A 12,691-nucleotide genomic window follows, 5' to 3' on the forward strand; every position below is an offset into this window, starting at 1 on the left:
ACCCTCGCTGTTGGAATGGCTTTCCACGTCATCATTTTTCTGGCTGACCGTGGGGGGATGTTGGCTTTATGTTGTCCCCAGGAGCGGTAACTTCATGCCTGGGATAGCCCCTGCTGCTGAAACTGCTGACTGGAGGGGAAATGCTGGCTTTGATGTTGGACCCGGCAGTCACTTCATGCCTGGAATAGCCCCCGCTGTTGGCATTGTCTCCTGCAGCTTCCTCAGGGCCGGCTGTGGACACCTGGGACTCGATGTGCCACTGAGGAACGGTTTCACATGCGGGCCTCCCCTGGCTGCCCAGGCCGTTCCCCAGGGTGTGAATACAGGGGAGCACTCAAGGACCTCCGTGTCACCGGCCTGGTGGTGTTCTGGGCACTGTCCTGAGCAGCTGGAGGTGGTGTTCGCCTGCTGCCCTGAGGCCTTCTGGTCCGGCTCTGGGAACCTGCGGCCCGACCTTGCAGCGGGGAGCGGCTTCGTGTCCGGCTTGTTCCCCGCTGCCTGGAACGCCTTCTGCGTGCAGCCACTGTGGCTGCTCTGGAGGATCGCGATGAGCCCCGTCTGGTGGCTGGCCGTGAGCTGCTTTCAGCTCTTGGGGCTGCCGTGCGTCTGCTGCCACGGTGTGCTCGGTGCAGCTCAGATGCATCCTGATGGTCAGGAGAATGTGGGTGGATCGTCCCCTGTTCGGTCCCCAGCTCACTGGTCTGACTGCTGAGCTCTGGCGGCTGGGAGCTGTGTGATGGCCCCGATGCTGCCTGGCTGGTGGGACCGGACCTGCTGTCCTCTGGTTCCTGGGGGCCGTGGGATGGTTGCAGGCCCTCCTGGCTGGCAGTGCTGGGCCCAGCACGCTCCGGGATGGTGCTGGCGGCTGTAAGGGGAGGCGGGAAGGTCAGCAGGATGGAGCTGTAGCCCTGGGTAGGGACAGGTCGCCATCCCTCCTGGGGCAGAGAGACTCTGGCAAAGCTGCCCTGAGCACCTGCTGCCAGGCCTTGCCTGGCCCCAGCGCGGTGCCACGCGGCTGATTGCCTCTTACCGGTACCCAGGCCAGCACAGCTGTCGCACTCCCACATGGCTGTTGTGTTGCTCAAGCGGGAGCACTGTCGGTGAGTGCCCTCAGCAGCGCAGGAGCTGCACAGGATCAGCTGCCAGGGCCTGGGGGAAGCAAAGGGGTTGTGGCTGTGAGGACCAAGTGAGCAAGCAAGGGAGTCCCTGGCACAGCACACCTCCGGCGCTCCGCCCTTGCTCCCCCAGCCTGTGCTGAGGCTGAGATCCCCCGTGGAGCCTCAGCGAGCTGCTGTGGTAACTCACCCCCTTCTGTCTGCCTGCTGTCTGCCTCCAGGGTAAAGGCACCTCCTGGCATCGCAGCGCTGGTGCCTCTGGAGGAGGGATTCAAAGGAATCATCGTCGTCCCATGTTGGTCTTCTACAAGAGAAGGGAGGGAAACTGATAAGCCCCCAGTGTCCCCAGCATCAGGTCTAAGGTTATCCCATCTCATCCACCCCAATGCCATTTTTAGCTTCTTCATGAAGCTGAGGCTTCATGAGACAGCAAAGGGCCAGGCCTGCCGAGACAGTGCCTGGGCAGGCCCGGCGCTTGCACCTTCTCATCTGCGTGCTATGACAGGAGGACACCAACCTGGCTGGGATTCGGATTCCCATGGTAGACATTACGGCACAGAATACTGCGTCGTCTCTGCAATTGGGGCACCGGAAGCACGTCGTGCCCGCATTCAATGCCTGTTTCTGCAGGAGAAGCACAAGCAGGGTGAGCGTGAGCAGTGCCTGGTGTTGCTGGGCACTAAGCATGCCTGCAGGGTGAGGAGAGGGCTCCCACCTGAACGCAACCCCGATGGAACCAGGCACGTGTGCACATGGGGCACACCATGGTGTGGTAGGACAAGCTGTCCCCCACGGTCTCCTGGCAGATGATGCAGATGGTGTCTTCTGCTGGAGTTGTCACCCCTGTCTGTTGAGGGCGGTGCTCCCCACAGAAGGACCTGAGGGAAGACGGAAGGGATGGGTGGGCACAGTGAGAAGTGCTGTGAGGACGGGGAAGGAGCAGGGAGGAGCCCCAGGCCCTGGCTCTGGCAGGCTGCTGGGAGGCGACCTTGTGGGTTCCTCCCCGGCTTGGCTGCTGCGGGCAGCCCTTACCTGTGCTCTCCAAAATGCTGTGTGATGCATCCTCCGTCTGCAGCGCAGGGCAGATGGAAGCTGCGTGCACAGCCGCTCTCTGCACACGTGATGGCAGCCCCCCTCTCGCCGCAGACACAGCATTGCTGGAAAAAGCAGAACAGCCCCATCAGCAGCAGGCACGGGACCTCCACAGCCGGCCGCGCACCTTTGGGCAGGGCACAGGATGTGGGCACTTCTGGGTCACCCTCTACAAAGCAGCTTGGTGGACAGGGCTGATCCCCCATGGGCAGGCCTTTGTCCCGGAGGCGGCTGGAAGGCCGTGATTGCTTTCCTTGGGTCCGGACTAAGCTGGTGTGAGCCCCTCCCTCCCGGCACAGACCTGCCTGCTGCGTTCAGGTCCTCACCTCCTTGTTTGCCTGCTTGGCCTTGCGCATGAGGGCAGCAAGGTTAACGCCCATAGATTCCTCCTCTGGGGGTCTTTCTTCCAGAGCGATGTGGGCAAAAACCTGTAGGAGAGAAAAGAGCAGGAAGTCATGGGGACAGGAAGGAAGGGAGCATCCCGGCTGGAAGCAGATGGGATCACCGCTGGGGGAACTCACCAAGCAGAACTCGTGGACAGTCACGAAAGCGTCGCCAATAGTGCGCCCAAAGATGTCCGGGTCATCGTCTGCCCGGCCACACAGCACGCACACTGTTGAGGAGAGAGCAAATGCAAGTAGCGGTGAGCGCCTGGTGGGGCCAGGCGTCCCTGAGGGCTGTCCCCAGGGTCCTGCTCTGTGCCTGCCGTGCTGGCTGGAGGCGGTGGAGGGGAAGGGGCCACGGCAGGCCCAAGGCAGTCACAGCCCACGCTGGGCCCCCTTGCCAAGGAGCAGAGGGGCCCTGCCCCATGCCTGTCTGGGAGCTCCTGCCTGCCCCTTCCTCCCCTCTCAGCTCTCAGCTCTCAGCTCTCAGCCGCAGGCAGAGCCCCAGCACCCCTCTGTCCAGTGCTGGGAGCTGTGCGCAGGGATGCTGTGCTCTCACCTGGCTCCTCTGAGCTGGAGGCCTTCCTCTTCTCACTGGACATGATTGTGCGTTGACGGTGAGCACTACGAGAATCCCTGCTCTCTCCACGCCTCACCAAGCCGCACTGACGCTCGGCCTGAGCCCGGCAGCCTTTGCTCTGCTCCAAGCTTCACGCGTCACAATGGCCGCTCCCTGACACCCACTGTGACATCACCGTCACCGCCTCACGGTGTGAGGCTGTGCTGCTGGGCTATGGGTTTCCAAGCAGGAGAGCGGCGGCTCCACAGCTTCTCTGTGTAACCTCTGAAAGAACTTGCTTCCAACAACCTGTGTCGATCTCCCCTCCTTTTGTCAGTACTGTGCATCACGCCCAGCACAGCTCATTCCCTCACTTGCTCGACTTCTTTCTGCGTGGTTGTCCCCTTGCCTGGGTAACTGTCATGGTACTATGTTTTTTGGTTTTTTGGGTTTTCTGTTTGTTTGTGTTTTGGTTTTCAGTATTCCACATCAAAACATCATGCAGTGTACGGGGCATTAAAGTGTCACTGCCCCAGTCCCTGGTACCTATCCCTGTACATTACAGAAGTCACGGGATCTGCTCTCATCGCTCTCTTGCTGCGTTGCAGTGGGTGCTGGAGGGTGCTTTCCTAGCCGTTCCAAGCTTTTCAGGTTTGACTCGGTCTCGCGAACTCTCTCTCTCATCTTGTCTGATTTTTTAATCTCAATTTCTATTAAATTGTATTGTATTTTGTTATCTTGTATTCCGATATTATAGTAAAATAAGTTTTCCTCCATAGATTGTTGCCGCTGCTCTTTTCCTCCCTTCCTTCCTTTCCATTTTTGTGGGACTGGGGTGGGGGGGGAGGGCCGCGGCCTGTTGCCCCTGTGTCCCCTGTCACGGACGTAGATTGGTCTGGTCAACTGTGTGACAAGAACATACCAGATCTTCCTCAAGGAGACACCTCTTCTTCACTGCTGACAAGGATCGCCCTCACCGTGGAGAATTTCTTCCTAGTATCTCGTTTAAATCTGCCCTCTTCCATGTTTCCTGTCGTCCTGTTGCTACATGCCCATTAAAACAGACAGCTTTCCTGTAGGTCCTCTTCAGGCACTGGAAGGGCTCAGTGAGTTCTCCGCTGTGCCTTCTATTATCTAGTCTGCAGAGCCCCGGCTCCCTCAGCCCGTCTTTGCAGGGGAGCTGCTCCAGGCCTCTGATCACGTTTGTGGCCCTTCTCTGGACCCTCTCCAACAGCTCTCTGTCTTTCCTGTACTGGGGGCTCCAGACCTGGATGCCATAGTCCAGATGGGGCCTCACGAGGGCAGAGTACGGAGGCACAATCCCCTCCCTGTCCCTGCTGGCCACCCCTCTTCTGATGGACCCCAGGTTTGCATTTGCTTTCTGAGCTGCAGGAGCACATTGCTGGCTCATGTTCAGGTCTTCATCCATCAGGACCCCCAGGTTCTTCTCTGTAGGGCTACTTGCCAGGATTGTTCCTTCCCGTTTGTACGTATGCCTGAGATTCCTCTGGCCCAAGTGCCAAACCTTGCACTTTGGTGTGTTGAACCTCATTGGCTTCACCTGGGCCCACCCTTTGAGTCTGTGGGGGTCCCTTTGAACGGCATCCCTTCCTTCCACCGTGTCACAACTACAGCACTCAGCGTGGTGTCATCAGCAAACTTGCTGAGGGTGCACTCAACTCCATCACTGATGACATTGATAAAGATGTTAAAGAGTATCGGTCCCAAAACAGACCTCTGGGGGGCACAGCTCGTTACCGGCCTCTACCAGGACATGAACCCTCTATCACCACCCTTTGCCTGCAGCCTTTCAACCAACTCCGTATCCACCAGGTGGTCTACCCATCAAATCCCCATCTCTCCAATTTGGAGATAAGGATGTGGTGGGGGACCATCAGAGGCTTTGCACGAGTCCAGGTAAATGACACTGGTCTCACCTTCCTTTTGTCCACCAGTGCCGTCACTCCGTCATATGGAGCGACGTTCCTAGTGACATGTCACCCAGGCCCTAAGCAGGCAAAACACCTCCCTGGGGGGAGGGACATGAACGGCATGTGGGGCCCTCTGTTCCCCTCAGAAGGGAGTCCCCCGTGATGACATCTCTTCTTTTTTTCTTGATGGATGGTGCAGTGACACCACCAGGGCAGTCTGACTTGCCCAGGGCAACCCCTGCAACGTGGAGGGACCTTCATCCACATCTCCCGTCCGTCCAGCTCCAGAGCCTCCTACCCATTCACAGAATGGCTGGGGTTGAAAAGGCCCCGAATGATCAACTAGTTTAAATCCCCCTGCTGTGTGCAGGGTCGCCAGCCGCTAGACCACGCTGCCCAGAGCCACATCCAGCCTGGCCTTGAACGCCTCCAGGGATGGGGCATCCACAACCTCCTTGGGCAGCCTGTTCCAGTTTGTCACCACGCTCTGTGTGGAAAGCCTCCTCCTAATATCTAACCTAAACCTCCCCTGTCTCAGTTTAAAAGCATTCCTCCTTGTCCTATCACTCTCCACCCTCACAAGCAGTCGAGTTTGAGAAGGACCTGGGCGTCCTGATGGATAAAAAACATGAGCCAGCGGCGTGCTTCTGCAGCTCGGAAAGCAAACGGTATCCTGGGCTCCATCAGAAGAGGGGTGGCCAGCAGGGACAGGGAGGGGATTGTGCCTCCATACTCTGCCCTTGTAAGGCCCCATCTGGAGTGCTGTGGCCAGGTCTGGAGCCCCCAGTACAGGAAAGACAGAGAGCTGTTGGAGAGGGCCCAGAGGAGAGCCACAAACGTGATCAGAGGCCTGGAGCAGCTCCCCTGCAAAGACAGGCTGGGGGAGTGTGAGAATCCTTCCTTGGTTTTTGGCTCAAAGCTTGCTTCCTGAGGTTTTCCTTGTGATAAGACTCTGAATGATCTGTTCAGGAGGCAAGCGATGGGTGTTGTGTGGCCATCAACATCACTGTGTGGACAGTTTTACATCTTTGGAGCTGTTTGCCTTCGGAAGACAGTGCTCAGGACTGTTTACTGGCAAAAGATCTAGCCTGCGACCAAAGATCTCCTGTTTGCTATGGAAGACTGGGGGACAATGCCATTGTATCCTGTGAAGGCAAGATACAAGTTGGCACCTCCCTGCTCCCTCTTATCTGCTGGCAAGGCCAGGAGGATAGGAACAAAGCAGTTTCCTGCTGAGATCCCAGAGCCAGAAGCTGCCACTCCGAGGAGAGCTGACTCAACCACTTTGGATTTGAGCCGTCACTCCAAAGACAGCTGACTCGACCACTTTGAAAGCATTGAAAAGGGGCCATCATCGCCATGGTCGTTGTCGTGGTTCTCGCCCTTGTGGTTGTCATCAACAGAACAATGCCCGACGACCCACCACTACCGAAGATCAAAGACTGAACTACCAACCACGCTGGATCCATGGTGGTGACTATCTCCCTCTTGCTTTGCTTCCTATAAAGACTCCTTGCTTCTTCTTTTCTATCTTTTCTATCGCCCTCCTTCCCTTCCCCATTACCCTAATTCATAATAGTGTCCGTCCTCCCCTTCCCCATTTCCCTAATCTTCATTTGTAATAAACTGGTCGAACCAACATTTGAACCGTTGTTTCTTAATCTCACGCCGGGTATACAGGTATTAAAAGAACCTCCTCTCCCTCCTATAAATTGGAGCGAGACAGGGAGCTGGGCTTTTTCATGCTGGGGATGAGAAGGCTGAGAGGACACGTCACTGCAGCCTTCTTGTGTTTCAACTAGGATTATAAAAATGAGTGGCGTCATTTTTTTTGCTCAGGTAGATAGTGATGGGACAAGAGGGAAGGGATTAAAGCTCAGAGAGGGAAGATTGAGGTTGGATGTCAGTGGGAAGTTCTTTACTATGGGAGTGGTGAAGTGCTGTAACAGGCTGCCCAGAGAGGTTGTGGATGCCCCGTCCATCCCTGGAGGTGTTCAAGGCCAGGTTGGATGCGGCCCTGGGCAATCTGGTATTAAATGGGGAGGTTTGTGGCCGCGCCTGTGCCGGGGCGGTTGGAGCCTCGTGATCCTTGAGGTCCCTTCCAACCCGGGCCATTCTGTAATTCTGTGAAACAGTCATAGCCCTCCTGTTTGTACACTTCTTTCAAATACCCGAAGGCCACAGTGAGGTCTCCCCAGGAGCGCAAAGGGCACCTGGGAAGGTGGCACAGGCTGCGAGGCAAACTGCTTGTTGCCCTGAGCAGGCACTCGTTTCCATCCCTCGCAGTCCCTGAGGTCCCCTCCTCATGTCTGCCTGCTGGAAGGTAGACGATCCACTGCTTCTTGTAGAGCGTCTCCCGGAGCCTTTCCTGCGAGGACGGCGGAGTGCGACTCCACCAATCTATATCCCTCACACAATCCCAGAGGCTCCCCAACCCCTCCACCTTTCGCTCCGTGTGATCATCATCCACGTGTTCACACGGCGCACAGGCGGTATCTCCGTTGCCCTTGCGTAGCAGTGACAGTGTCAGACGCTCTTTGCAGCCTGAGACCTGAACCGCTGCGTGGACGTATGTGCTGAGTCACCACGTTCCTTCTTGCAACAGCTCCCTGCAGCGTGGGGACTATGGCTGCACCTTGGTGCTGTAGAGGAGGAACAGGCTGTGAAGTGATTGCTCTTCTCCAGCGTGACCAGGTGCCACGGGCAGTGCTAACTCTGTGCCTGCACTGACTGCTGTGTCACAGCCTTCTGACGTGCCACGCTGGTTTTGCCCACCCAGTTTGCTGGGAAGGTGCTGAGGAGGACAAAACCCTGTGATCCCAGCACCTAAGGCGGCCCACCTCAGGACAAGCAGAGAAGAAGAAGCGGACAAAGAAATGTGTGGGGGATGGTTGGGTTTATTGTGTTGACACCAGGGGCTAGAGCCAGCACACGGTGTTGGCACACGGCTGTTTCCGTGCCATAGTTTGGGGGGCTGAGTGTGAGGGCAGGATGCTGTCTTTGACTTTGCACTCAGAAGTGACTTCCCGCCGGGGATACCCTCGCTGTTGGAATGGCTTTCCACGTCATCATTTTTCTGGCTGACCGTGGGGGGATGTTGGCTTTATGTTGTCCCCAGGAGCGGTAACTTCATGCCTGGGATAGCCCCTGCTGCTGAAACTGCTGACTGGAGGGGAAATGCTGGCTTTGATGTTGGACCCGGCAGTCACTTCATGCCTGGAATAGCCCCCGCTGTTGGCATTGTCTCCTGCAGCTTCCTCAGGGCCGGCTGTGGACACCTGGGACTCGATGTGCCACTGAGGAACGGTTTCACATGCGGGCCTCCCCTGGCTGCCCAGGCCGTTCCCCAGGGTGTGAATACAGGGGAGCACTCAAGGACCTCCGTGTCACCGGCCTGGTGGTGTTCTGGGCACTGTCCTGAGCAGCTGGAGGTGGTGTTCGCCTGCTGCCCTGAGGCCTTCTGGTCCGGCTCTGGGAACCTGCGGCCCGACCTTGCAGCGGGGAGCGGCTTCGTGTCCGGCTTGTTCCCCGCTGCCTGGAACGCCTTCTGCGTGCAGCCACTGTGGCTGCTCTGGAGGATCGCGATGAGCCCCGTCTGGTGGCTGGCCGTGAGCTGCTTTCAGCTCTTGGGGCTGCCGTGCGTCTGCTGCCACGGTGTGCTCGGTGCAGCTCAGATGCATCCTGATGGTCAGGAGAATGTGGGTGGATCGTCCCCTGTTCGGTCCCCAGCTCACTGGTCTGACTGCTGAGCTCTGGCGGCTGGGAGCTGTGTGATGGCCCCGATGCTGCCTGGCTGGTGGGACCGGACCTGCTGTCCTCTGGTTCCTGGGGGCCGTGGGATGGTTGCAGGCCCTCCTGGCTGGCAGTGCTGGGCCCAGCACGCTCCGGGATGGTGCTGGCGGCTGTAAGGGGAGGCGGGAAGGTCAGCAGGATGGAGCTGTAGCCCTGGGTAGGGACAGGTCGCCATCCCTCCTGGGGCAGAGAGACTCTGGCAAAGCTGCCCTGAGCACCTGCTGCCAGGCCTTGCCTGGCCCCAGCGCGGTGCCACGCGGCTGATTGCCTCTTACCGGTACCCAGGCCAGCACAGCTGTCGCACTCCCACATGGCTGTTGTGTTGCTCAAGCGGGAGCACTGTCGGTGAGTGCCCTCAGCAGCGCAGGAGCTGCACAGGATCAGCTGCCAGGGCCTGGGGGAAGCAAAGGGGTTGTGGCTGTGAGGACCAAGTGAGCAAGCAAGGGAGTCCCTGGCACAGCACACCTCCGGCGCTCCGCCCTTGCTCCCCCAGCCTGTGCTGAGGCTGAGATCCCCCGTGGAGCCTCAGCGAGCTGCTGTGGTAACTCACCCCCTTCTGTCTGCCTGCTGTCTGCCTCCAGGGTAAAGGCACCTCCTGGCATCGCAGCGCTGGTGCCTCTGGAGGAGGGATTCAAAGGAATCATCGTCGTCCCATGTTGGTCTTCTACAAGAGAAGGGAGGGAAACTGATAAGCCCCCAGTGTCCCCAGCATCAGGTCTAAGGTTATCCCATCTCATCCACCCCAACGCCATTTTTAGCTTCTTCATGAAGCTGAGGCTTCATGAGACAGCAAAGGGCCAGGCCTGCCGAGACAGTGCCTGGGCAGGCCCGGCGCTTGCACCTTCTCATCTGCGTGCTATGACAGGAGGACACCAACCTGGCTGGGATTCGGATTCCCATGGTAGACATTACGGCACAGAATACTGCGTCGTCTCTGCAATTGGGGCACCGGAAGCACGTCGTGCCCGCATTCAATGCCTGTTTCTGCAGGAGAAGCACAAGCAGGGTGAGCGTGAGCAGTGCCTGGTGTTGCTGGGCACTAAGCATGCCTGCAGGGTGAGGAGAGGGCTCCCACCTGAACGCAACCCCGATGGAACCAGGCACGTGTGCACATGGGGCACACCATGGTGTGGTAGGACAAGCTGTCCCCCACGGTCTCCTGGCAGATGATGCAGATGGTGTCTTCTGCTGGAGTTGTCACCCCTGTCTGTTGAGGGCGGTGCTCCCCACAGAAGGACCTGAGGGAAGACGGAAGGGATGGGTGGGCACAGTGAGAAGTGCTGTGAGGACGGGGAAGGAGCAGGGAGGAGCCCCAGGCCCTGGCTCTGGCAGGCTGCTGGGAGGCGACCTTGTGGGTTCCTCCCCGGCTTGGCTGCTGCGGGCAGCCCTTACCTGTGCTCTCCAAAATGCTGTGTGATGCATCCTCCGTCTGCAGCGCAGGGCAGATGGAAGCTGCGTGCACAGCCGCTCTCTGCACACGTGATGGCAGCCCCCCTCTCGCCGCAGACACAGCATTGCTGGAAAAAGCAGAACAGCCCCATCAGCAGCAGGCACGGGACCTCCACAGCCGGCCGCGCACCTTTGGGCAGGGCACAGGATGTGGGCACTTCTGGGTCACCCTTTACAAAGCAGCTTGGTGGACAGGGCTGATCCCCTATGGGCAGGCCTTTGTCCCGGAGGCGGCTGGAAGGCCGTGATTGCTTTCCTTGGGTCCGGACTAAGCTGGTGTGAGCCCCTCCCTCCCGGCACAGACCTGCCTGCTGCGTTCAGGTCCTCACCTCCTTGTTTGCCTGCTTGGCCTTGCGCATGAGGGCAGCAAGGTTAACGCCCATAGATTCCTCCTCTGGGGGTCTTTCTTCCAGAGCGATGTGGGCAAAAACCTGTAGGAGAGAAAAGAGCAGGAAGTCATGGGGACAGGAAGGAAGGGAGCATCCCGGCTGGAAGCAGATGGGATCACCGCTGGGGGAACTCACCAAGCAGAACTCGTGGACAGTCACGAAAGCGTCGCCAATAGTGCGCCCAAAGATGTCCGGGTCATCGTCTGCCCGGCCACACAGCACGCACACTGTTGAGGAGAGAGCAAATGCAAGTAGCGGTGAGCGCCTGGTGGGGCCAGGCGTCCCTGAGGGCTGTCCCCAGGGTCCTGCTCTGTGCCTGCCGTGCTGGCTGGAGGCGGTGGAGGGGAAGGGGCCACGGCAGGCCCAAGGCAGTCACAGCCCACGCTGGGCCCCCTTGCCAAGGAGCAGAGGGGCCCTGCCCCATGCCTGTCTGGGAGCTCCTGCCTGCCCCTTCCTCCCCTCTCAGCTCTCAGCTCTCAGCTCTCAGCCGCAGGCAGAGCCCCAGCACCCCTCTGTCCAGTGCTGGGAGCTGTGCGCAGGGATGCTGTGCTCTCACCTGGCTCCTCTGAGCTGGAGGCCTTCCTCTTCTCACTGGACATGATTGTGCGTTGACGGTGAGCACTACGAGAATCCCTGCTCTCTCCACGCCTCACCAAGCCGCACTGACGCTCGGCCTGAGCCCGGCAGCCTTTGCTCTGCTCCAAGCTTCACGCGTCACAATGGCCGCTCCCTGACACCCACTGTGACATCACCGTCACCGCCTCACGGTGTGAGGCTGTGCTGCTGGGCTATGGGTTTCCAAGCAGGAGAGCGGCGGCTCCACAGCTTCTCTGTGTAACCTCTGAAAGAACTTGCTTCCAACAACCTGTGTCGATCTCCCCTCCTTTTGTCAGTACTGTGCATCACGCCCAGCACAGCTCATTCCCTCACTTGCTCGACTTCTTTCTGCGTGGTTGTCCCCTTGCCTGGGTAACTGTCATGGTACTATGTTTTTTGGTTTTTTGGGTTTTCTGTTTGTTTGTGTTTTGGTTTTCAGTATTCCACATCAAAACATCATGCAGTGTACGGGGCATTAAAGTGTCACTGCCCCAGTCCCTGGTACCTATCCCTGTACATTACAGAAGTCACGGGATCTGCTCTCATCGCTCTCTTGCTGCGTTGCAGTGGGTGCTGGAGGGTGCTTTCCTAGCCGTTCCAAGCTTTTCAGGTTTGACTCGGTCTCGCGAACTCTCTCTCTCATCTTGTCTGATTTTTTAATCTCAATTTCTATTAAATTGTATTGTATTTTGTTATCTTGTATTCCGATATTATAGTAAAATAAGTTTTCCTCCATAGATTGTTGCCGCTGCTCTTTTCCTCCCTTCCTTCCTTTCCATTTTTGTGGGACTGGGGTGGGGGGGGAGGGCCGCGGCCTGTTGCCCCTGTGTCCCCTGTCACGGACGTAGATTGGTCTGGTCAACTGTGTGACAAGAACATACCAGATCTTCCTCAAGGAGACACCTCTTCTTCACTGCTGACAAGGATCGCCCTCACCGTGGAGAATTTCTTCCTAGTATCTCGTTTAAATCTGCCCTCTTCCATGTTTCCTGTCGTCCTGTTGCTACATGCCCATTAAAACAGACAGCTTTCCTGTAGGTCCTCTTCAGGCACTGGAAGGGCTCAGTGAGTTCTCCGCTGTGCCTTCTATTATCTAGTCTGCAGAGCCCCGGCTCCCTCAGCCCGTCTTTGCAGGGGAGCTGCTCCAGGCCTCTGATCACGTTTGTGGCCCTTCTCTGGACCCTCTCCAACAGCTCTCTGTCTTTCCTGTACTGGGGGCTCCAGACCTGGATGCCATAGTCCAGATGGGGCCTCACGAGGGCAGAGTACGGAGGCACAATCCCCTCCCTGTCCCTGCTGGCCACCCCTCTTCTGATGGACCCCAGGTTTGCATTTGCTTTCTGAGCTGCAGGAGCACATTGCTGGCTCATGTTCAGGTCTTCAT

At 58.0% G+C, this 12,691-nt stretch overlaps 2 protein-coding genes across 2 annotated transcripts; both read right to left on the minus strand.

Moving 5' to 3' along the window:
* LOC125687904 (PHD finger protein 7-like) lies at window positions 1-1,664 on the minus strand. The gene is made up of 4 exons (XM_048933248.1): window positions 1,633-1,664; window positions 1,306-1,419; window positions 1,031-1,149; window positions 1-865 (listed from the first exon to the last, which is right to left on the minus strand). The coding sequence occupies exons 1-4, from the start codon at window positions 1,662-1,664 to the stop codon at window positions 273-275; spliced, it is 858 nt and encodes a 285-aa protein (XP_048789205.1). The 3' UTR covers window positions 1-272.
* A 6,453-nt stretch (window positions 1,665-8,117) lies between these two features.
* LOC125687892 (PHD finger protein 7-like) lies at window positions 8,118-9,781 on the minus strand. The gene is made up of 4 exons (XM_048933228.1): window positions 9,750-9,781; window positions 9,423-9,536; window positions 9,148-9,266; window positions 8,118-8,982 (listed from the first exon to the last, which is right to left on the minus strand). The coding sequence occupies exons 1-4, from the start codon at window positions 9,779-9,781 to the stop codon at window positions 8,390-8,392; spliced, it is 858 nt and encodes a 285-aa protein (XP_048789185.1). The 3' UTR covers window positions 8,118-8,389.
* Window positions 9,782-12,691: the final 2,910 nt, after the last annotated feature.

The sequence above is a fragment of the Lagopus muta genome, chromosome 1 (assembly GCF_023343835.1).
Source record: "Lagopus muta isolate bLagMut1 chromosome 1, bLagMut1 primary, whole genome shotgun sequence".
Classification (NCBI taxonomy): Eukaryota; Metazoa; Chordata; class Aves; order Galliformes; family Phasianidae; genus Lagopus; species Lagopus muta.

Excerpts from the sequence above, each read along its gene's own strand:
- LOC125687904 (XM_048933248.1), bottom strand. The coding sequence starts at position 1,664 with ATGTCTACCATGGGAATCCGAATCCCAGCCAG. Across the intron at positions 1,420-1,632 it reads GGAATCCGAATCCCAGCCAG|AAGACCAACATGGGACGACG; the intron begins GTTGGTGTCCTC and ends CTTCTCTTGTAG. Across the intron at positions 1,150-1,305 it reads CAGCAGGCAGACAGAAGGGG|GCCCTGGCAGCTGATCCTGT; the intron begins GTGAGTTACCAC and ends TGCTTCCCCCAG.
- LOC125687892 (XM_048933228.1), bottom strand. The coding sequence starts at position 9,781 with ATGTCTACCATGGGAATCCGAATCCCAGCCAG. Across the intron at positions 9,267-9,422 it reads CAGCAGGCAGACAGAAGGGG|GCCCTGGCAGCTGATCCTGT; the intron begins GTGAGTTACCAC and ends TGCTTCCCCCAG. Across the intron at positions 8,983-9,147 it reads CTGTGCTGGCCTGGGTACCG|CCGCCAGCACCATCCCGGAG; the intron begins GTAAGAGGCAAT and ends CTCCCCTTACAG.